The sequence below is a fragment of the Enhydra lutris genome, unplaced genomic scaffold (genome assembly GCF_002288905.1).
Source record: "Enhydra lutris kenyoni isolate GAN:26980312 unplaced genomic scaffold, ASM228890v2 scaffoldscaffold2, whole genome shotgun sequence".
Classification (NCBI taxonomy): domain Eukaryota; kingdom Metazoa; phylum Chordata; class Mammalia; order Carnivora; family Mustelidae; genus Enhydra; species Enhydra lutris.
In genome coordinates this window covers 12369297-12394844 of record NW_019154086.1, presented here as the reverse complement: position 1 = coordinate 12394844, position 25548 = coordinate 12369297, and the positions used below count along the sequence as shown (strand labels likewise).

At 37.9% G+C, this 25548-nt stretch overlaps 1 protein-coding gene across 1 annotated transcript in view; it reads left to right on the top strand.

The window, feature by feature from the left end:
* Window positions 1–22499, top strand: part of LOC111152292 (potassium calcium-activated channel subfamily M regulatory beta subunit 2) — a 32065-nt gene extending 9566 nt beyond the window's left edge. Inside the window, exons 2-4 of the mRNA XM_022510772.1 lie at window positions 5729–5899; window positions 8302–8497; window positions 22215–22499. Coding sequence (XP_022366480.1) covers window positions 5729–5899; window positions 8302–8497; window positions 22215–22499 — 652 coding nt within the window. The remainder of the gene's footprint in view (window positions 1–5728; window positions 5900–8301; window positions 8498–22214) is intronic.
* The last annotated feature ends 3049 nt before the right edge of the window (window positions 22500–25548 follow it).

The window sequence follows — 25548 nt, the reverse complement described above, 5'->3', positions numbered from 1 at the left end:
TCTGCTCAGCAGGGAGCCTGCTTCCTCCTCTCTCTTTGCCTGCCTCTCTGCCTACTTGTGATCTCTGTCTGTCAAATAAATAAATAAAATATTAAAAAAAAAAGATTAGGAAAACAGCAAATGACTCTAGGTTTTGAAAAAAAAATCAGTATAAACTGAGATTCTCCCAAATGAAACACTAAATTTTTGTTATATCTATTATCTATATCTAGCTATATCTATTTTATTATATCTGTATCTACTCACATAGTTAAGAAAGATATATCTATGAATGTATTCATAAGAATATATTTATAAAGAGACTCAGTCTCCCTAAGAAGCTTAGCTTTGGGAAGAAAAAAAGTCGAATAGATGTTACAATGCGGCTAAAGAGAATATATTCATGAGAAAAATTTATTTTTTGAATGTGATCTTACAACACCCATAAAAAGGTATTCATATTCATTTACTATACTTAAGACAATACTCCTTAAAATGTCTGTTAAGTGTGTAAATGTAATAAAGTAGGCAAACTATTCATTTAGCAAAGTGATCCTTCAGCAAATTGGCTCTTAGTGAATTAGCTATTTAGTAACTGATCCTTTGGCAAATGGCCCCAGAACATTGACTTGCTTTCCCTTTTCTACTCTCAAATTAGTTGCATTGGTTTCTCACCCAGCCCTCTTAGGATGTCTCAGTCATTTTGTATCCCCAGAACTCACCACCATGTGTTTCATCTTATGAGGACTTTAAAATTTTGAAAAATAAACAAATGAATTAATAAATAACATTTACCCTGCCTTAACTGAATTTTTTTTTCCCCAGCAGGCTAACGACCAGGGAAATCTTCAATTAATAACCTTTACCCTGCCTTAACCTGAGTTTTTTTTTTGCCAGCAGGTTAATGACCAGGGGAACCTGAATTTAAATAGGGAAGACTAAGGAGAAAAATCTTAGACACTTTACTCTTTATAGTCACGTTTGTTATCACATAATCTTATAAATAATTTGTTTATGAACTATAGGCTGAGTCCTAATATAAAACTTTAAGAAGTTACCCAAAGGATGCCTGGGTGGCTCAGTGGGTTAAACCTCTGCTTTCAGCTCAGGTCATGGTTTCAGGATCCTGAGATCAAGCCCCGCACCAGGCTATCTGCTCAGCAGGGAGCCTGCTTCCCCCACTCTCTCTCTGCCTCCTTGTGATCTCTGTCTGTCAAATAAATGAAGAAATCTTTAAAAAAAAAAAAAAAGAAGAAGAAGTTATCCAAATATGGAGTTCAAAATAAAATTATATTGTGCCAACTATTGCTTGGGGAAAAAAGCTTTACTGGACAATTGAAAATCATTTTCTAAGCAAGATATTTTGTTATACTTGGATTTGCCTTGTAGATTTATTATCAGAACTTTGTTTTACTTGGATTTGGCTTATATGTTTATTAATAACTCACATTCACCAAAAAGATGTGGACAGAATGCTCCCTGTACATGTAATAAAGACTGTACATATCTACTATTTGTTGCTGTCACCATCTCTAAACGTAGACTTATATCCACCATATTGATTCATAGTTCACCATGAAGCCAAGACTGCCTCAACAGAGCTCAAACATACTGCTTTTCTGGAACATACCAAGGCTAGATCTGCATCAAACTTATATATCCAAATTCATGCTCTATACCTACTGTTGGACATCCCTCTTATTCAAAACTGAATTTATAGCCATGTCCCAAACTTTTCCTCCTGAGACCTCTACTTCATTGAACCATTCTGGCCTTCATTCCCTTATGTTCCTCCCTACCCCATCTCAGGTAGATTATATTATAGAGAATAAACGCAAAGAACCAAGGGAGATGAAATACAAGCTCTGTTAGCAGTGGCACAGTAACTCCCAAAGTACAAGCTTTCCTAATACAAAGCCTGAAATATAGCACTGAAGACAGTGAAAGGGCCCAGCTAACTAACCACTTAGTCTCAGGCTGTGAACACCTCTTTCCCCAACTGGGGCTTACTACCTGAAGAAAGGAAGGCCAAGGCATACCAGGCCTGAACAAAGATAAGCCCAAAAGGAATTTTTAAAAATTGTGCCATACATGAACAATGATATTCAAACTCACCCAAAAGATAGACCTAGCCCCTTGACTGTCAGGTTCTGGCCCATTTCACCAATCAAATTAGTCACTCCTCCACCTGAGCTCAGGACACTATGCTTGTGAGGGAGAGAAGCTATAAAGGCACCAAAGGCCTCTCCCTTCTCAGCCAGAGTAGAAAATGTACCCTCTTGGAAACCCTGAAAGAGTAAGGACGTAAGAATCCCAATTTTAACACTTTCTACCATTTCTGAAGTGATCCAAGCCAAGTGCTTGGGCATAAAGCTAAACTACATCCCTCTGACTTCCTCATCATCCTCTACATTCTATCAATCACCAAACTCTAAAGTTTTATCTCCACGTATTTCTCCATACATCCCTTTCTCTCCGTCTATCCCACTTCAGTCCTACATCCAGGCCTCATCATCCTCTGCCAGCACTACAGTAAAAATTTCCTGGTTCTTTCTGATCTGTCTTATTCCATTTCTCATCTAATCTCCACACTGCAGCCAGAGTGATCATTCTGAAACTCAGTTCTGATTATGTCACTGACAGCTTTCCTTTAACTACAGGATAAAGGCCAAGCTCTTTAGAATGACTTACAAAACCCTTCATGACCTACCACCTTCCCAAACTCATCTGGCCCATTTCCCTGGCCCCATACTCATCCCAGTAACGTGAAAATGTTTGTAGTTTCTGACAGCCGCCATACAGTTGCAAACCTTCATCCCTTCATTCATGTGATTCCTTCCGTCTGAAATACCCTTGAGTCCCCATCTCATTTGGTTAACTCTGATTTAATCTTGAAGATTCTGGTTAAGGCATTACCTCCAGGAAGCTTTCCCTAACCTTAATGCCTTATTGCGTCCTGTCCGGCTCTCTCAGGCTACAGGAAAAATCACTCCTCTTTGTACTCACTCTGTGAATTGCTCCATCATTAAATTCACTACCTTATGTTGATACTTATTTTCATGTGTGTCTTGGGCAAGGACCCAGTAATTAAAGGCTATCAGCCCTCAAGATAAGTTTGTGGACTTAAACTGAGCTCTTTGTTCTCCCATATCATTCATTCCTTAATTTATCAATGAATTCAATAATAATTTATTGATGAATTTCATGGGTACGGCCCACCCCACTCATCCACTTTCTTTTTGCTGAGTAGTATCCTGATCTCCTAGATACCTTTTGTTCTGTGTGAAAACCAATTATTCTCCTTCTTCTCTACAAATTTCAGAGCATAGGAAGAACATTTGTTAACCGTTTTCAAATTGTGATTTTTTTAAATTGCTCATTTGAATCTTTTTTATATGCTTCTAGTCCTGGTGACATAACTGACTGATTACACTGCATCTTTCATGGGTATGGACTGACATAAGTGATGTGTAGTGACAGCCTAATCCTCTGGAACTGTGAGACGGCTGCTTTCCTTTGCTGGCTTCCATCTGCAGGAAATGCAAATCTCAGAGGCAGCCATCACAATTAAATACATTTTGATAAATAATAGCCTAGAAACATCATATTACAACAGCTCTTTGAAGTCACTCAAAAGACTGACATCTCTTCCTGCCTACTACTGGCTTGAGCAGCTAATGGGCACAGATTTTTTTTTTTCATTCAAGTTAATAAGGAGTCAAGTTTAAAAGGGTTTAATATAAATCTTACATTTTCCAAAGGAAATCTCAAGAAACAAATAGAAAAACTTAGAGGGTGGGTGGTGGCCAGTCTATGGAAATCAAAAGCAGAGCAGAGCAGCTAGTCTGGAGGAATTGGGCTGGGCAGCTGGAGAATAATGGAAGATATGGGCTGTCAGGACTTCTGGCACTGAGGATAATGAGCAGCAGGGAGTGAGAAAAGGGAGGAGTTATGAAGAACACAGCCACAGGAAGATGGCTTCTATTTCACGATGATTCTCCTGCTACAATGGGTCCACTCTTCAAGGAAACAGTAGATTTGTATACACTACCTCATGAAGAGAACTTCAAATAATAATAAGCTAATTGGTTAATTTTACGCTCTAATAATTAGATTAATAAATACCTTAAAACCTTCTGGAAATCTATTAGGTCCATACACGTTCTCACACTTCTACAGGGAATCAAAATATCTAACAACCAGCCCAGAGTGAACTAGCCAACCAGAATGGCATGCACACCATAAGCATCAGGAAGGCCATCTCGGAGCACAAAGGTAAACAGAAGCCCTGAATATACACACAACTGTACAAATAACAGGCATCTCTTCCTTCCCCTGAAACTTCCATTCTGGATTTTACTCTGGTTTCTTTTCCAAGCATAAAGAATGACTAATGATAAAAATTTAAAGGAAAATCTGAAGTTATTCTTTGTGTATATTGGCTTCTTGCCTAAAGCTTAAAAAAGGGTGTAAGAGATTCTTCCTCCATTTTCACCTTTCTAATTGTCTTCCTCTCTATTCCCAGACTCTAAATAAGGTCATCAACTCCCCTACTTCTGGACCCCTGTAATCCAATGCTCCCTTCTCAAAATAGAAACTAAAGGAGTCTGAGCTGCCTCTTCCCCGATCATCTGTTTTACCAAATCCCACAGTTCTCACTTTTCTCTCCAAGCATCCAGCACCCCAGCAACTTCTTTTCTGTCTTCTCCAGATCTTGTTTCAGATACAGTCTTTCACTCCTAAGTTTTCTACACTATTCATTTTTCTGCCATTCTGTTGTTTAGAAATTCTTTGGAAGATTGAGGCAATTTTAGGATATTTTGATGTTCCTATCATAGAGCTGTAGCCCGCCACCCCATTTTCCAATGACAGCTCTTGTTAAATGCTTCAGGTCAGTCATTCCCCCTGGATGATTTACTTAGGTCTCAGTTAATCATTACAATGCAGTTAAACATTATTCCCACTTTGCAGGAAACTGGGAATCAGAAAGACAGGAGTTTGCATTGGTCACACAGGTAGTAAGTGGGGAAATTGCATTTCAAAATCAGGAGCCAGTTTGGTCCAATCTCATGCTTTTTCTTACCCTATGTTTCTGCTCCAAAAAAAAACTAATAAAACTATCCAAAGTTATAGAGTCTGGCCCTGAATGATATTTTTCAGAACTCAATCAAGTGTTTATACCTATTCAAAAAAAGACTGGGTCACCACTCCACATTTTCACATTGCTTATAAATCTCAAGTCAACAGAGCCCTAAGCAACCCTAAGATTGAGAAAAATGTTAACCAAAATAACTTCTGTCTATTACTACTGAAGGGAAATAAGGTATTAAGTTGATAGATTCCTGATGTCTACTGCCATTTATTTGAATTAATGCTCCATTAGGTATTCAGAGAGTATAAAAAGATCAATGATGACCAGCTGGAGGTTAAATGGCAAATCTAAAGCAGTATTTTAAGAGTTGAAGGGAGTGCTTTCTTTAGATTTAAGAGAAGGAAAAAGTATTTCCAATTAGACATGGGCCCCAGGGAAAGAAGAGTGACTGTTTCTGCTCAAGGTTGTTGCGTACACGTGTGTGTTGGGAGACAACTGTCAGTCACATGCTGGGATCTGATTGCATTCAGGTAGGTTTGGAGGGCTCCTCTAGGCCCCTCTGCCCTTAGGAAGGCATGAGCAGAGATTTACCCACTCTTTAGGGGTGTGCTGATTAACCGTGAACTTCATGTAAGACTGTATTATTTTCAACCTCAGAAATATTTACCAAAAAATCAGGGACCACGACCTCCTGGACAAAAGGAAAACTGTCACAGCGCTGAAAGCAGGAGAGGACCGGGCTATTCTCCTGGGACTGGCCATGATGGTCTGCTCCATCATGATGTACTTTCTGCTGGGAATCACACTCCTGCGCTCATACATGCAGAGGTAATACCTTTGGGTGGTTGGGACACGGTCGTTGGTCTTCTCCTTCTTCCTCTCCCTAGCTTATCAGCCCTAAGCTCCTCTTCCTCACCTTCTTTCCCAATAAGTACGTTGTACAGTGCCTGGCACATAGTATTTTTAATAATGTTATCAAATAATAATGATAAAAATAGTTCTGTGTATAGGCTGCCTACTATGTGCAGGGACTTTCCATACATGACTTGCTTAATGCTCATGGATATTTATAATGGAAGTTTGATATGAATATACTCATTATAAAAACAGCCAAACTGAGGCTCAAGAATGTTATAATTTGCTTGATATCACACAAAATAGCATATGGCATAGATAAGATTCAAACCCATATCCCACTCATTCCAGAGTCCCTATTCTTGCCTCTTTACACCTTTGTTCTCCACCATTTTTCCTTTTCTAGCCCACACCCCTCTTCATCATCCCACACACTGGTGGTTCTTAACTACAAATTTACATTTTCTGGGAAACTTTAAAAAATACCGATGCCCAGAACCCTCCACAATCACCCTAGATTTAATGGTCTGTAGTGGGACCCAGTTACCAGCATCTTTTGAAGTTCCCCCTCCCCCACCACCCCATGATCCTAATGTGCTGTCAAGCCTGAGAAAGACTGCTATCCATCAACTTTTAATAATAACAAGTTTGAACCCTTTTCATTTTAATTCTTGCTCTAGGTTTACTGAATAGATAGGGAGGCAATTAAATACTGAAAGACCAAGTGTATTTCCCCCTGAGTAAGCCGCATGATAAATCCCCCACAGCCTCTCTAGCTAACTGTTGTCCATAAATTGGACACTTTGAGCACAGGGGAGCCTGGCATTGCTGTAACTAATGGGGAGAGTCTCACAGTGGTTCAGCTTAAGGAAACGAGGCCCTTCCAAATGAAAATTTGAGATTTCGATCTGAAAGAGAATCAAACCATTTTGTGGCATTCATTTCTCCACCTAAATTAATACTTTCATTTTAGAAGCAAAATATAGCAGACATACAGTAATTTGCTAAAATTAAGGCATCATCTTTCCCATTTGTGGCTGCTCTGCTCTGTGTCTCTGATGCCTTCAGCTGTGCTCCTTCTCAATGAAAGCGCTGATGCCTCAGGCCTGAGTGTGCACTGATTCCAAAACCACTTTCAGATCTTCACATCTGCTAAGAACCATCTAAGACTTTTTTCCCCTTTGTATAAGCAAAATCTGACCATCCATGCCCTAGGAAAATACAATTTGCCACACCAGAGGGGGTAAGGGCTAGGATCCTGCCACTGGCATGAAGCTGGACATGAAAAGGGAAGTCAACACATGTCCACAAAAGGAAGGGGTATTAATCTGCAAAGAAAATGTGCTGTTTTCTGATTATTATGGTAATCAGTTTATACCCAGAAGTAAAACTTTGATTGCTAATGTGTGACTTCTTAATCACAAATATTATCCTTGATTATAAAATTAGAAGCATTTTGGAATGAAAAACTAACCAATGAGCAGCCGGAGGTTTGTTTGTTTTTTTCTTTTTTTAATCTTTCTAATAGAGGTTCCCAGGGCACTAATGTGAACCCATTATCTCCACAAAAGGGCCTCCTTGCCACTGTGTGCAAAGGGAGGCAACACAGTACCATGGAATGAGCTTAGGCCTTAGAGACATACAGGAGTAGGTAGAATCACCATTTCCATTACTTACTAACTGTGTGCCTTTACATGTTTCCTGATTTCTCTGACCCTCATATTTAAAAAAAAAAAAAAAATTTATACCCAACTTACAAAGTTTTGGAAATGTATATAAAGCACCAATTAGGGTAAAGACAGATGCCACAAGTGATTGCTTTTGGTACAATAAAAGGATTGAGTTATATTTTCTCCCTTATTAGAAAGACTATGAAGAAATAAATCACAGTCCTTCTGTCTATCAAGTTAGAAGTCAAACCCCTCCAGCCCTCTACCATCTTCCCTCCCCTTCTCCCTTACACCTTCACTGCATACAAACTGGGCAGACATTGCAAGTGAGGCCTGGCGTGTGGCAGGAAGCTGCTTACAAGGTAGAACTCAGGGTGATTATAGGCTGGGATATAAAAGATGCCTTATGCTACCAGCAAATGTGAGAAGGAAGTAAAAACCTAACTTAAAGCAAGCATTGGACATTAAAGTATGTCTGACAGAAGTCACTGGAAAAGTTTTCAGGTGCCAGACAAAGTTTATCCGTGTTTATATTATAGTTTGCCTAAAGCTGTTCTATTTAAGGCATAAATGCTAACAAATAGATTGTATGATAGATTTGGAAAAGATTCTTCAGGTTAAGGAAACAACAGATGATCCCCTCTGATAGACACATTCCTGGTTCTTAATATCTGGGTCTGTGTTTCCTCTCCCCTCTCTCTGCAGTGTGTGGACTGAAGAGTCTCAATGCACCTTGGTGAATGCGTCCATCACAGAAACCTTTAATTGCTCCTTCAGCTGTGGTCCGGACTGCTGGAAACTCTCTCAGTACCCCTGCCTCCAGGTGTATGTTAACCTGACTTCTTCTGGTGAAAAGCTCCTTCTCTACCACACGGAAGAGACCATGAAAATCAATCAGAAGGTAGGGTGTGGCATAAGCACACTGCATTTTGGTCACCCCCACAGAGCACCCAAGCTCAGCTCATCTCCCTCTGAACTTCCCCTGTGCCAGCATTTCAAAGGAAAATACCATTAGGAAGCAGGCCCTGCTTCACCCATTCACAGAACTATTTGACTCTTGCCTGGGAGACATTTATCTCCTGTGCATGTTGCAGACAAATCATTCCCTCATTTTGTGGTAGTGCAGATTTATCCTTTACTTTCATCTAGAAGAGTAAACACCCTATCATTCATACACAAATAGACTGAGTCTTTCAAAGCAAATGTGCAGCTTAGCCCAAGTCATACAAGCCAAAACCTAACAAACAAGCAAACAAAAATTCATCATATACCTGAGAGCACCAGAGTAAAACTATATTTTCCTTTCCCATAGTCACTGTCACTTAGTTCTGTGGTCTTGGGGATGTAACTTCATCTCTCTGAGCTTCAGCTTCCTTTTCTCCTAACATCTTTGCAAGGTCATTCTGAGGATCAGGACTGTGTATGTAAGGTGTGGAGCAGACCACAGTGCCTGGCACAGGTCATGGTCATAGTGTGTGTGTGTCTGTGTTTCTTTTTTTATATAAGTTATATTCATAGAGGCTGAATTTTCCAGCACTGATATATTCAAATCCACTGGGTGGATGCTCAACTAATGTGTATTGAATGAAAGCTGTACATAACCCTTGCATTTATAAGGTCTGGGATCACCAGTAAGTGCCAACAGAACCTACCTGCCATTATCAGTTTTAAGTTAAATATATTGAGCTTTCGGTTCATGGTAGCAATTTAGATATGCCAAGAGAACCTGACGCTACTCTCCATTAGGACAACTGGCTCTCATTACTAAGATACAACCCTCATGAACCCCACTCTTTCTTGGAAAAATGAATTTCACCACAATTATCAGCACCTAAATGATACATATTATATGTATTGAAAAAATGCCGTGCTTTGGAAATTAGATGATAGAGCATAAGATTTGCTTTGTCATATATTGACACAAAATAAGAAAATCCACTTTACCTTTTGGTCACGATAACTTAAAAGAATCCTTGAAGGTATCTCTGAGGACTGAACGTAATGAATATTTCAGAGACTGTCATTTGAAAATGTCTGCTCTGATTTCCTTTCATTTGTGACAGCCACAAATAATACCAATCCTAACCCTGTTCTGCAAATATATAAAGCTTAACTCTCCCACAAGTGTTTGTTTTTCAAGATCTTCCCTCAAGTCAGATCTTTAAATCAAAGCTGACCTGTAATGGTGAATGCCTATAAAACTCTCAGATCTCCTTGGAACTGGAAATTGACCAAAGTTGAAAAGGCATCCAAAAGTAGAACAAATTTCCATTTACTCATTTTGACATTTTATTACACAGCCTTGTGAATGCATTATTTAGGCTATAAACAGGGAGTGAACCTACCACAGAAAGGCTCAGTTAAAAATTTAGGACCAGTATCTGTTTGCTGTCAGCACGATACTAGGTCATTGTTTGGTTTATTTGCCCCCTGACCTTATTTTTAACTGTGAATTATAACTCACATACAGAAACATGCAAGAAAGGAAAGAGGGTGCAGTGCAAGCATTTATTACAGAGATCACCATGAGGGTAGAGAAATAAAACATTTCCTGCACCACAAAAATACCCCTCATGCCCCTAAAATAACTATAGGCTTTGTATCCTGCCAGATACAACAACTATCCTGACAATACAGCAATTACTTTTTTTTTTTTATTTTTCTTTGCAGTGTTTTCACCTAAGCATATATCCTTAAACATTATTTAATTTTGCCTGGTTTTTAAACATTATGTAAATGGAATTATACAGAGTATTTCCCTTCGTGTCTGGCTTCTTTCACATAACACAGTTGTTAGAGCCATTCCACTTGGTGGTAGCTCATTCATTTTCATTATTGTATCTTATCCCATTATATGAATGTGCCAGTTTATTTATTCATGTTACTTTTGATGGACATTTTGAGTCATGTATAGTTTGGGGCTACTGCAAATAATTCTGCCGTGAATACTCTTGTACAAAGGCTCTTGGTACACAAGCACACACTTCTGTTGGGTAAAACCTGGGAATGAAATCTCTAGATCACAGGGTACACCCATCTGAAAGTTTAGTAGATAACACCAAATGTGTCTCCAAACTCCCACCAACCCTGAAGATACGAGAGTTTTTATTGTTTCAGATCCTTACCAACACTTGGTAACATCTGTAATTGTAATTTTAGCTAATGTAGTGATATTTCCTTGGGATTCTGATGACTAATGTTGCCAACTGCCTTTTCATTTCTTTATTGGCCATCTGGATATCCTCTTTTTTTTTTTAAGATTTTATTTATTTGACAGAGGGAGAAATCACAAGTAGGCAGAACAGTAGGCAGAGAGAGGGGGAAGCAGGCTCCCTGCCGAGCAGAGAGTCCGATGCAGGGCTCGATCCCAGGACCCTGAGATCATTACTTGAGCCAAAGGCAGAGGCTTAACCCACTGAGCCACCCAGGCGCCCCTGGATATCCTCTTTTATACAATCTGTTCCATTCCCTTGTTCATTTTTCTATCAGATTATTTCTTCTTCACGTTCATTGTAGGAATTTTAATATCTAGATATGAACTTCTGTTGGTTTTATGTGTTGCAAATATCTTCTCTCATTCTATGGCCTTTTCACTCCCTTAATGATGTCTTCGAAAGAAAGAACTTTCTAATTTCAATATCGTCAAATTTTGTCAATCTGTTTTTGCTGTTGTGGAGGTGGTGGTGGTTGTTTTGATGTTTGGGTTTTGGAGAGGGTTTTTGTTGTTGGTTTTTTAGGGGAGGTCATCTTTTTGTTTGGTTGGTTGGTTGGTTTGGTTTGTTTTTCTGGTATTTTGTTGTCCTGTTGAAAAGGTCTTTACTTGTCCTGAGTTCACAAAGTCACTCTCCTAAATTATCTTCTAGAAACATAATTATTTCTCCTTCCACATTTAGAATACGATCTCTTCACATTTAGAATACATTTAGAGTGGAATTGATTTTTACACAAGAGTCTGGATTCTGGGTTTCTCTTTTTTTCTCATGTGGACAGCCATTTGCCCAAGTCCACTTATGAAAAGACAACACTTTCTTCAGTGGATTATTTTTATAATCCCATCCATCCCCCTTTTTTTCTTGGAAGTTATCGGTTGCATTACTATTCTTGTAGGGTTTAGCCTAGATATTACAACTTGCAATCTTGACTACTTAAGGACATTAAATAAAACATCTTCACTCCTACTTATTATCTTCCCAACTTCCATATTATTTCCATTTTATTCTATAGACATGCTAAGTTTATGCAGACATTATTACTTGAAGAATACATTCACTGGACATAAAATTCTAACTTGGCTGGTATTTTGTTCCTGCACTCAGAAATATTCCATTGTTTTCTGATGAGCATTATTACTATTTAAAAATTGGCTCTCAAGGGACACCTGGATGGCTCAGTCAGTTAAGCTGCTGCATCCAGCTCAGGTCATGATCCCAGGGTCCTGGAATTGAGTTCCACATGGGGCTCCTTGCTCGGCAGGGAGCCTGCTTCTGTCTCCACCTCTGCCTGCCACTCTGTCTGCTTGTGAGCTCTCTATCTCTCTGATAAATAACTAGATAGATAGATAGATAAATAAATGAAATCTTTAAAAAAAAATTGGTTCTCAGTCTAATTGCTGCTTCTTTGAAGGTAATCTTGGTTTATTTAAAAGATGAGTTGATTTGGTTTTCCACAGTTTAACCGTTATATAGCAGAGTATGCCTTTACCTGTTTGTCTGCTTAGCGTTCCCTGAGCTTCCTTCACTGTTTCTTGATGCTCTTCATCAATTTTGGAAAGTTCTCAGTCAATATTTCGTCAAATATGTCTCTGCCCCAATTCACTTCTGTTTCTCCTTTTTGCACTCCAACTGGCCATATGCTAAGCTTTCTCTTTGTATCTCCTGTGTACTTACTTTCTCTCTTTTTAATCTCTCTGTGCTTCATTCTGCATTCTGACCTATCTTCTAATTTGTAATTCATTCCTCAGCTCTGACAAATCTACTGTTAAACCCACTCATTGCATTCTTAATTTCTCCTATTATATTGTTCATTTTGAGAATATCCATTGGAGTCTGTTTTGCCATTTCTGGTTTTCTGAAATATCCTCATTTTTATCTTTTAAGTCCTTCAACATAAAAAATAAAATTATAGTAGGGGCACCTGGGTAGCTCAGTGGGTTAAAGCCTCTGCCTTCGGCTCAGGTCATGATCCCAGGGTCCTGGGATTGAGCCCCGCATCGGGCTCTCTGCTCAGTGGGGAGCCTGCTTCCCCCTCTCTCTCTGCCTGCCTCTCTGCCTACTTGTGATCTCTGTCTGTCAAATAAATAAATAAAATCTTTTAAAAAATTTTTTAAATAATAAAAAAATAAAATTATAGTTATTTTAAAGTTTATCTTGAGGATTTCAATATCCAGAGCTGCTATGTGCCTATGCTATTTGATTTTCTTCTCCTGCTTTTTTTCATGTCTTGTAATATCTGGTAATTTCTCATCAGGTATCATATTTGATCATTTATAAGAATAATTAAATTTGTAAGAATAATTTTAAGCCTAGGGTGACATCATCATGTCATCTTTTCCAAAACATATTTCCATTTGCTTCTGCCAGGCTCCTGGGTGTATGGGCCATACATGATCACCTCATTCTGACTTCATAAACTTGAGATATACAAGTCTGAACTCAAGTCCCTTTGAGAATATGTCTACTTCAGGTTGCCATTTTTCCTAGGATGCAGTCCTTAGGGTACCAACACAAAGTGAATGGAAGGTCATCAGACCCCCTACCTGATAGGCCTTCAGTGATGGGTCCTGCACCCAGCTCTGCAAGGCTGTCCAAAATGCCATTCAGTATTCTAGACTCTCAGCCCCCTTCTAGAATCAGCATATAGTCTCAAGGAAAAGGTAACACCAAAAGTGGCTCACATTTCTGGCCTGAAGCTCTTCACACCTGGATAGTTGTCCTCTGCCTTTAAGCAGAAATATATGTAATTAGTCAATCAGAGAAAGACTACTATCATATGGTTTCACTCATATGCAGAACATAAGAAACAGGGCCGAGGATCCTAGGGGAAGAAAGGAAAAACTGAATGTGAAGTCATCAGAGAGGGAGAAAAACCATGAGAGACTTTTAACTATAGGAAGCAAACTGAGGGTTGCCAGAGGGGAGGTGGGTGGGAGGATGGGGTAATTGGGTGATGGCCATTAAGGAGGGCACATGATGCAATGAGCATTGGGTGTTATACACAACTGACGGATTGTTGAACGCTACATCTAAAACTAGTGATAGCTATAGGTTGACTAATTGAATTTAAATTTAAAAAAAGAAAAAGAAAAAAGAAATATATATATTGAAACTTCAGTTACCTCTATATCTGAAGGTTATTAAACCATAATTTTCATGCAATGTGAGGAATATTTAGAATATTCCTGGGGAAAACATAAAAACAATCTCTGTGTGGATCTTTCTTTCCTGTTATCCTCTCCCTAGCTCACTAAAAATAATAGTCTTCCCCAGAGTCACCAAGAAATGGGCAGAATTTTACTGACACACGTAAGGCATTACTGACCCTGTTTGATCTGAGAAAACAGGAGGCAAAGAATATCAGTCAAGCTGCATGTATCTTTGTAGAAAATAGCCAAAAGAATTTTATTTTTAAATTTTCACACTCTCTCATATACTTTCTTTCTTAGCCTTTAAACCCAGTGCCCACCTTCTTGTCAACATTACAGTTGGAGCTGCTTAAGCTGATAAGCTGGCATGCTCTTGTAGAGCAATTGGCTGACTGTTCCAGGAAGCTGCAAGTGGGTTCCAGGGCCCCTGCCTCTCAGGGCCATAAGGCCATCAGAGGAATCATGAACAGTGGCTATTATTAATTCGCTATGGTTGTGAAATTCTTCAATGCTGATCTCCTTTTGGGAGTTTAAAACCTATTCTGCCTACCAGGATTCTCTAAACATGACTATCCAGTATGGAAGGGAGGGAGTTGAGGGGATGGGTGAGCCTGGTGGTGGGTATTAAGGAGGGCACGTATTGCATGGAGCACTGGGTGTGGTGCATAAACAATGAATCTTGGAACATGAAAAAAATTAAATTAATTGTTAAAAAAAATGAGAATGGCATTTCTAAAACAAGAAAATATATCCTTGCAAGGGATTCTGAACCCAATTACAGTGTGTGGGGGGCAGGAGGAGGGGGTGTTTCTCACACCATCAAGCAATTCTCCAAAACCAGCTGGGTGTCCTACAATTCTATTCAAATCTGATGCTATCTACCCAAAGATAGCATTAGATTGTATAAATTAAGAGTTCTGTCCCACAAGACTACCCCCACCTGAGTTCAGAGGCCAGTCACAAGCCCTGTTTATCAGAGCTTCCAACAACCCCCTACTTAAGCTCTATTAATTTGCTAGAGTAGCTCACAAACTCAGAGACACATTTTGATTATTAGAGTCCCAGCTTATTTTAAAATGACAGAACTCAGCCAGATGGAAGAGCCATATAGGGCTAAGTAAAAGGAAGGGCACAGAGCCCTCTTCAAGCATGCCACTTTCCCCAAATCTCTCTGCATTCACCAACCTGGAAACTCTACTAACCCTGTCCTTTGGGGTTTTATGGAGGTTACCGTATATAGGCATGATTGATTAAACCATTAGCCTTTGGCAATTGATTCAGTCTCCAGCCCTTCTAACAGGAGGTCAGGGATTAAGACTGAAAGTTCTAACCCTCTAATCACATGGGTGGTTCTCCTGGCAGCCAGCCCCATCCTTAAATGTGGTCCCAAGTAACCTTATTCACCTAACAAAAGACATCTTTATAGCTCTTATCACTTAGGAAATTTCAAGGGTTTTAGGTGCTCTGTTCCAGAAATAGGCACAAAGAACAAATATCACATCCAATCTTTGGTATGTGGGATAGTATCATATTATATTATATTTTATCGATAATCGTCATGGGGAAGATAGCTAATTTTGGAAGAGAGTAAGTTCTATAAATCAGCCAGTTATTTGCAACTTCAAATTCACCACCATTCCTTTCATCACCCATTCGGAAGCCTACTGGGTTGCCTAAATGCAGAAAATATACATATCTAGACCAGGCTTTCTCAACCTCAGCATTACCAGTATTTTGGGTGGGATAATTCTTTGTTCTATGAGGGTGGGCTCTGCCCTGTACAATGTAGGATATCTAGCAGCATCCCTGGGCTCTACCCACTAAATGTCTAGCATCGTCCTCCCTTCAACTGAGACAACTAAAAATGTCTCCAGACAGTGGCCATGGCAGAACCACTGCTCTAGATTTTACTTAGCTTTGAGTTTGGATGCCGTGAGATTCCCAAATCCTGCAAAGCTTGGAAGCACTTAATTCCTCTGCATTGCATTGGTAATGTAAGGGTAAAAGGGAAGAAATGAAAGAGAAGTTGAAAATCTAGATAAGAAATAAAAGGATCAAACATTTATCAAGTGTCTGCTATATACTGTGTCCCCAGAATTCTGGTAAGAACTTCGTAAAAATCATCTCATTTGATCCTGACTAAAACCACATTCCTAAAATTATAGCCATATTTCATCAAGAGTTTGCAGCCTGCCAGGCATTGTATTAAATATTTTACATGAACTTATTTAATTACAGCAGCAACCCCACACACTAGGTATCATTATCATCTCCACTTTTTGCAATAATGTAACTAAGCTCAGAAAATGAAATAATTTTCCCAAAGTCACACATTTACTAACTAATTAGGTCTGAATAAAAATCTAAGTCTCTTCACCTCATCCTGCTATCTCTTAAAGAGAAAAACATTAGAGCGTCTCTTAAGAGGATGAAAAATCTAATTCCATGAAATATTTATCCTCAGATGGCATATTTTAGTGAACAGGTGAGAATCCATCCCATTCCATCATATCCCAATAGCTGCTTAGGATCAAAAGGCCATTGTACATGGAACAGAATTATCTGTGATCCATAAGGAAGTCAGGGTTGTGTATTCAGCATGAGTTTACACAGAATAGATATTAAACAGACAGAAGTGCACCCTCAAAGAGGGGGATGGGGGGGAAACATGCCTGGAAATGTGACATATGAAATCCCCATAATTAGCACTCTAAGTTGAAGGGTATCTATTAGACATTTGCTGAAACTATCTATGGACCAGAGATGCAGAAATACTTTTATGATTGACAAAGTTTAGTCATTGCTCACCAAAACTAAATTCTGGGACAGACCACGGCACCTTTGTGCAGAAGTGAAAGGAAGAGTGTGCCCCAAAGAAGTTTGCTAAGCATCAAGAAGGATAGCATGGAGAAGAAATCCGCTTCTTTGTCATTGCTGAGAAAGAGTGCCATGGCAAAGGGCAATGTCAGACAAGTTATGTGACTTACTCCAGGCCTAATTTGATACATCATGAACCAGAAGGGGGCGGCCTCTGTGGTTTAGCCATCTGGGTATTGACTGATCTCAAGGCTCCAGATGGCTTCCATTTAGTGCTTGCATTTAGTAAGTAGATTTCCTAGGTCCTTTTAACTTCTTCTCTACTCCAAATCAAGCAGAAATATTGTAACAAAGGTGAAAGCTCTGGGAAACGCAGGAAAAAAAAAAAAAAAGCATGTCTCTTGGGAGGTACCTGTGTCTCATACTGAAAGAAATGTTAGTGCATAGCAGAGTGTAAATTGTTTTCCTTTCCACTCCTAAACATTTCAAAATGTACCACTTGACAAAGTCAAGTAGACACTAGAAGTTCAAACTAACAAATCTAAACCAAATTTTGTGGGATTCACTTTGTTAGAAGTGATGATGAGGAACAAGAATCCTCAAAAGGGAAAGAAAGGGACATCTGAATTCGCACTCTCACCTCTTCTGTCCATTACGGTTACCCAAAAAACTGGAAAGTTCAAAATGCATATGTGAACCAGAGTAACCCAAGGCTTCCAACTGCTGATCTCTACACTCTCTGAACACGGGAATCCCATCTTCTTCTCCAGCTCAGAGCACAGACCTTGACACATCACACACCAGACAGGCTTACCAAACATGTGCACAATATTCATTGTCTGAAGATGCTAGAAAGAGTTCCATCTGACTTTAGAACAAGAATATCTCTGTTTCACATGAGCAATATTTTTGTTTTTATCTCATGATCATGATGGGCTTAGGATCCCAAGGCTACTAACGAGTGTTGAGAGCAAATTTGTGGCCCACCTCTGCAAAGGATATATCTTTACTCAAAGCCTTTTTAGCTTCACTCCTGGTCCCATTGTATCACCCCATGATTGTTTTGTAATACCTTCCTGTCTCTTTCTAATGATCTGTCTTGTATTGTTTCTGTTTTTGATAGCTGTGTCTAGCGCGCTGCTTGGCACATTAAAGACACTCAACATTGATTGGATTTCATTAAATTTCTAAACCCTCTCTGAATATAAAACCCTTCTCTTTTTATAAAAGAACAAATGAAGAACAAATTCTTCCCTTGAGATGATGCTGAGAATTAATAGCTCCTTTCCTACCATCATTAAGAAAAGAGGCTGACCCGTGAGGTTATTCAACCAAACCATCCCCATTCCCCTGCCTCCACTTCTCCCCACATCTTTTATTTTTAGGGTGAAGGCCTGTCACTATTTGCTTCACACACGCCTAGCAAAGCATGTCCAAGCAAAGCCCAACAGGTAGTTTCTCAAAACTTTGTCCATCATTTGAATAAAAATAACTCTATTTATGTGTAAGATTCTGGAAGTCAGGCTAAGAAAAGTCTCAGTCACCTTTTCAAAGAATTGAAAAAAATTCAATTTTTTCAAAGAATTGAAAAAAATTCAAAAATTCAAAAATTGCTGCACCGTCATTGCCATGAAAGGGGAACAAGAAAAGTTGCCACAAGCTGGGTTTCTCCAGCTGGGAGAGGAAAGGTCGTACCTATGGCCAGCTCTATGGTTTTCAATACGAAGGAGAATTTAAGGGATTTGGGAGAGCAATAAGGTTTATTAACAAAACTCCAGATTAAGAAAAGAGATGTGAAACTAAATCTTCCATTGAGTAGCTGCCTCAGAGGTTTGCAAGGTTTATATTTTCATATGTTAAAGCACCAAGAGAAGAATGGCCCGAGGTCATAATAAAATATATACATATTATATATATGTACATATAATATATATATATAATATTATATATTTATACTTTACATATAAAATATACTTTGATTAGTACTTAAGTGTCTTGTGTATAGAAAATTAGTACTCATATGTTCCTTTATGTTATCTATCATGCAGAATCTAAAAGTTAAATCTTTTTTATTCCACACCTCCCACTAAAAAAATACGATTTAAAATGCTGGGATTTTTATCTTTTCAGTCTACATTACATTTTCCAAGTAAGCATTGATAGTAAAGTTTCCATTTGTTGAAATGCACTCTGTGTATTCTAAACCAATCACAAAATCATCCACCAAGCATGTGATAAAGTCATGATATCATTAAATCTTCACCCCAAATTCATACCAGCTTCAAGAACATACACATGGCTGTAGTTGGAACCATAGAAAAAGAAGCCTACAATCCTAGTGTAGGATTCAGCCAAATGTCAAATCTCCTGGGACACAAAAGCTAGGAACATAAGAGTCTCGAACAGGACTGCCACTGTGAACACCACATAACTAATAATTTTGCCCTACTTAGAGGTTTCAGAGTTTAGTATATGGCACTTGGTTAAGGCTTTAGGAGATCATATGGACAATGTGATACTCCAATAATAAATATGTAAATGAAAATTTATTGAGGTTTTATGCATATTCATCATTTAATCTTCACACAAACCCTGTCAGGAAGGTTCTGTTAACCCCTTTGTATAGTTAAAGAAGTTGACTCTGAGCAGCCAAGTAAATTGCCTATAGAAACACAGTAACCAGATCTACAGAACACAACTTGGGCTTATTATACTACCTCATGCATTCATAATGACAAAAGAAGGACCCACCAATAATAAAGTAAATGAATGACATATGGTAGAGTCAGTCCGATAATGTACGGAACGTGCTTTATCTGGCCATTCCACATGTGAGACCCCGAAGGCTTGAAACTTTAATAAGCAGTATTAAACCTGTATAGCAACCTTGCTAGACAGTCTCAAAAGTACTTTATATCATTTTACTTGGACGAATCTTACCTAATGACAGAATTATTGTCATTTGACTGATAAACTTTCTTTAAAAAAATGTAAACTCCAGATCAATTCACAAGAGCGTAAGAAAAGAAAAAATTCCATTTTTAATGGAATTCCATTTTTATTGAGATCATTTCAATAACTTAGTACTGTTAGCCACGGAAACTACTACTATAAACTGTTTTGGCACAAAAATATACAGAAGACTGATGCATTTGTAATCTAAATTTGTTCTGTCTCAATTCAACCACAAATGGCTTCTCTGTGATTTTTGAAATGATTTGCTTCAGAAAATATTTTTAAGAACTATAAAGACATGAAGAAGGTTTGAAGGAAAAAAAATAATCAAGTTAGATATCTCCATCCTGCCTTACACCCTTTTGATCCAAAGACATCCAACTGGTGGAAGATTTGTTTCATGGAGTCATAGGCTAATTTTATACTAGGTTGTAACTCACTGAGAAATTCTGCTTTTTTTGGAGATAATTTCAGACCCTTAATGTTGTGCTAGCGCCAGCTCTCTTCTGTACTCGTATTTATGAGTGTACTCACATTTATTCTTAGCTGATTAAATTTGAAGGTGTCAACCAGCCCTGCTATGAGAACATTATTTTAAGCATGCTCAATCCCCATTCTTAACTAAGTAAGAATCTTCCTGCTGTTTAGAGTCAAAGAATCCAATTATTACAGCACTATAAACAAAGCTAGGTGCCTGTGTGCCCACTAATACAGTTAGAGAAAAGAGTAAGCCAAACATACTCCATTAGCAGAACTCATTCCATTTCTTTTATATTTTCTACCCATGAAACCTACAGGTCTCCAGGATCCTACCCCCAAAGCTTCCATCAATGTACCTCAAAGTTCAACAATAGCCCACCTCATTTGTGTCTCCACATACAGTTCTGGGAGTTGTGTACTGCACAACCTTTGGGGTACCAGTCACATGGTAAAAGTCATAGATATGCCAAAAAAAATTTAAAAATCTTGCCATTTGCAATGACGTGGATGGAACTAGAGGGTATTATGCTGAGTGAAATAAGTCTATCAGAGAAAGACAATTATCACATGATCTCTCTGATATGAGGAATTTGAGAGGCAGGGTGGGGGGTCATGGAGGGTAGGGAGGGAAAAAAATGAAACAAGATGGGATTGGGAGGGAGACAAACCATAAGCAATTCTTTATCTCACAAAACAAACTGAGGGTTGCTGGGGGGTGAGAGGGAAGGAAAGAGTGGCTGGGTGATGGACATTGGGGAGGGTATATGCTATGGTGAGTGCTGTGAAATGTGTAAGCCTGATGATTCATAGACCTGTACCCCTGGGGCAAATAATACATTATATATAAATAAATAAATAGTCATAGATGAGAATATTTGTAAGCATGATTTATAAATTGGTAACAGCAGTAAGAAATGTGGGGTTTTTTTTTTCATAATAATTTTTTTAAAAATCAGTTTTGTCACTGCCCATTTACAGATCAAGGAAAAAGGATCACAGAGATTTCATTTCCTTAAAGACTGCTTTTTAAATTAGGGAAAAAATGTATTCAAAAGTATTTGCAATAAGTAATAAAAACTCAAAGTTCTTTCATTTCATTTGTATCTAGAAAAGAGAGGACAGGGGAGGGAAAAAGGACAGGAAGAGGGAGCAGAGGTGAAAATATAAAGTGAGGTGAGGAATCGGGGCAAGGCAGGGAAGGAAAAGAGATACAAAGGAAGAAATTCAAGGACCTAAGTATGTAGGAAGAAAGGAGAGTCATCTAGAAGAGATATAATGAGAAAGATAAGAGAGGTGAAAAGATCAAAGGAAGGATAGTATAAATTTTCAGATGAGTGATGGTTGAAGAGTAAACTCATTTGGTTCTGTTTCATCTTTCCTTGGTTTATGGAAAAAGTTTCTTTGTCATGCTAACTGGGCACAGTCAATTCATCACAGCTCTTTAACTATTCAATATCTCTACAATTTCCAAGATTCTTTTTCATCAACTCACCACAGGTTATAGCTGTTTCCTTGACTACAGTAGCAATGTGACCAAGTGGACTTGGCTGAATAAATTAAGCCAAGCCAAAAAGAGAAGAATAAACTACTTTCCCTGAGAGACCTGGTAGCTTCTGATATTACATGGACTACTATGGATAGACAAGACTGAAAGATTGACACTCTGATTCCATGTTAAAGTATGTTCAATAAGGAATAATTAAAACTCACCTTATTAGCTATGGTCAAAAGAATTCACTGGGGTCATCAAATTCTAATCAACAATTAAACTATATATGGGAGAACTATTTAGGTACATATGGGTCAGACACCTACAAACTTTGGTTTCGTTTTTTTTTACTGTGTGAGGTCTTAGGGTTTCTGGAGACAGGTTTGAATATGAAAAGAATAAATATCATGGTTATTTTACAGATCATTAAGTTCACCTCAATATCCCATCTTTTCCTAGTACCAGATATACACAGAGAAAGTATCTTCTGGTAACAGTTTATCTCATTTTCCACAGTGCTCCTATATACCTAAGTGTGGAAAAAATTTTGAAGAATCCATGTCCCTGGTGAATGTTGTCATGGAAAACTTCAGGAAGTATCAACAATTCTCCTGCTATTCTGACCCAGAAGGAAACCAGAAGAGTGTCATCCTAACCAAACTCTACAGTTCCAATGTGCTGTTCCATTCACTGTTCTGGCCAACATGTATGATGGCTGGGGGCGTGGTAATCGTTGCCATGGTGAAACTCACACAGTACCTCTCCCTGCTCTGTGAGAGGATCCAACGGATCAATAGATAAAAGCAAAATGGATGAGATCATTTTCTTTAAAGCTCAAATACTGTTTTCTTTCATTCTTCACCAAAGAACCTTAAGTTTGTAATGTGCAGTCTGTTATGAGTTCCTTAATATATTCTTATACATAGAGCAATAATGCAAAAGCTGTTCTATATGCAAACATGGTGTCTTTATTATTCAAGAGAAGAAATAACTGTTTTGTGTTGGTTAGTTGTTTTCATAATCTCCTTTTGATGCTGGAACTAGTACTTCCTTCTCTCGTTCTGCCAAAACAGGGCTCAGTTACTCATTTGCCAAGCTTTGTGGAGGAATGTAGATGATATCAACATGATAAAGTTTGTGTTCTCAATTGTCAGATTTCTTGAAGACATTCTGCAATATTTTTCATCATTCATTGTTTACTAAAGCTGCAGCCAAAAATATTTTTTTCTTTTCTTACTCAAAACTGAGCCATGTAGCAAGTGAAGGGACCAGATTTCCTAACTAAAGGATGTTAAGCATTTTCCTTATATTTCTACCATATCACTGTAAAGAAGGGGGGAAATCCAGACAGTTATTTCTCTTTTATTATTTTCTATTCATACCTTTAGAATTTTTAACTGATTTCCAAAAGTAAGGTTTTCATTAACCAATTCTATAATCTCTTCCTGTGGTTTAAATAGAAAATGAACAGAGCCCTTTTCCATTTAAGACCCTGCTACTGTGTGAGGAGATACCACTTAACAAAGAGTTTCATTACCTGTGAATTGACTGAACGCTGAGTAAATGTACCATTGCCACCCAGGAAAGTCTATGTCATTAAGATATTTATATGAAAATCTTTATTTTATTTCAGTTGAACTGTTAGATGGTAAAATGAAGATCATACTTGCTGGTCAAGACCAGTGGCCTGCTTTCAATGCGTAAATCTATTGTGGCAAATTAACATATTGGAATGTTACTCTTTGGGAACTTATGTTTAAATTAATAAGTGTGTAGTCTCTCTTTCTGACAAGTGTTCCCCATTGGGATTTTAAAACTGTGTGCACAGAATTATTTGTCTCCTCTACATGTTTTATTTTTCTATTTATAATTCTCTTTTTTGTTGCTAGATTTTATACAGAGTAGACCTTTTTCCTAACACACACTTAAAATGAATAACAGATCTAAAGGAAGACTTTGTTCATATTTCCCTTTACTTATTGTGTTGGGGGTGGTGGATGTGGATGCAGAATGAGGGACTGGTTTTAAACAAGAACATTCCACCTTTTATTTAATATCAATATCAAAAGGAGAAGACAAACATCTATCTTTCTCATCTACATTTAAGTACCCTTTTATAACATAGCATCAAGGTTTTCTAGATATTGGGAAATTTTACAAAACATATTTGTGGAGTACATGGTGAAACTAATCCAACGAAGTGGAAAGTTTCTTGCAATATTGTAATTCATAGTTCAACTTCCCATAAGCACAAAAATCTTAGCGTGTAATTGGGACTTCAAATGTTTTATTAAAATTTTAAAAAACAAAATCCATTATATCAGCATGATTTGAATACCTCTTACAGTCTAAGCTGACAAGCCCATGGTATTCCAAAATCTTATGAGTCACTACCTCTAAAGGTATTTAAAGAAATTATAAAGAAAGTTCCTTTAACACCCAAACACACACAACTTTCAAACAGTATTTCTAATATTGTTTGAAAATATGATGGAAAACTTGATTCCTACTCTGCTTTAAAAACATAATTCTGATGTGATTTCAGAATGTGATTATGGAGGTGAAAACTTGCCATTTTTAATGTTCCTTGAGCCTCCCTGCAAGTAATCTGAAGATAGGTTTTTTTCGTACTTATAATTAAAAATTCCCAACTGATGTTTCAGATAAGATTTAAGAACTCTCAAAATAATGACACCAAGAAAAACATTAACTAGTGCCTTTCTGAATTCCAATAAAGCAAGAGCCCCTTTAAGTAATTTAAATGTACAATTAAATGCTCATTATTAAAAGAGAATAAAGTGGGTTAATAATGTTTTAAATACATTGCACATGTTAACTAATTTAATCTTTATTTTAACCCTATTGAAGGGAGCACTATTATCTTCCCATTCTATAAAGGAGAATGTTGAAGCCTAGAGATGTTAGGTAACTTCCCTAAGGTTACCCAGAAACCAAGATGGCAGAGAGCTGAGAAAATACCCATCTTGTAGCTGTTCCATTATAGTAACCATTTCTATGACTTTGGGGTATTTTAAAGAACACTGAGGAATGATAAGTTTTAGAAAGTATTATAGGGGTGAAGAGTAAAGAAAAAAGACCACTGAACTAGAAGTCAAAGATGTCATTCAAGACATGGTGACTAGGTAACTTCAGGCTTCTCGATTAGTCTCTTGATTTCTTTAACTATAAGATTAGATTGTGAGGCCAATTGGCAATGTTAACTTTGAATGTTAACATTTGAGTTCCCTTTGAATGTTAACATTTCATCATAGGTATGTGAAAGGAGGAATGGATACCATTCCCCAACCTGCACAGCACAGGTCTGATCCTCAAATAAAATCTACTGGTATTAGTCCGTGGATTAAAAAGCACTCTCCCCACTAATGTTCCCCATAAGCCACATGCCCCTCCTTTAGGGCTCAAAACTTTATTTACACCTGCCTGAAGCAGAGCTCTGAGCCTTCACATTAAGCAACAAAGATGATATTCCTCACAGAGTATCTGTGCTTCCAAGCCACTTTCATTATCCAATTAGCACATCCCATCTAAAACTTTATTGATTCCAAATTCCCTGAGTTACAATTATATTAAAACCCAGAAAATGGTAAATACACCAATGATTGCTTGCAAAAAGCCATAATAAAAATATGATTCTATAGAAAGCTGACTGATTGTAATGATGGTGTAGGCGACCATAAAGTACGTCTGATGTAGGCCATGTAACATTTAGGATTCCAGCATGTTACTCTTTTCTCATTGCTGTAAAGACCAAAAGAGTGATTATGCATGGCATTTATATAACAAATATTATTTTCAATATGTCAAACCATAAACATCTTATCACATTTCA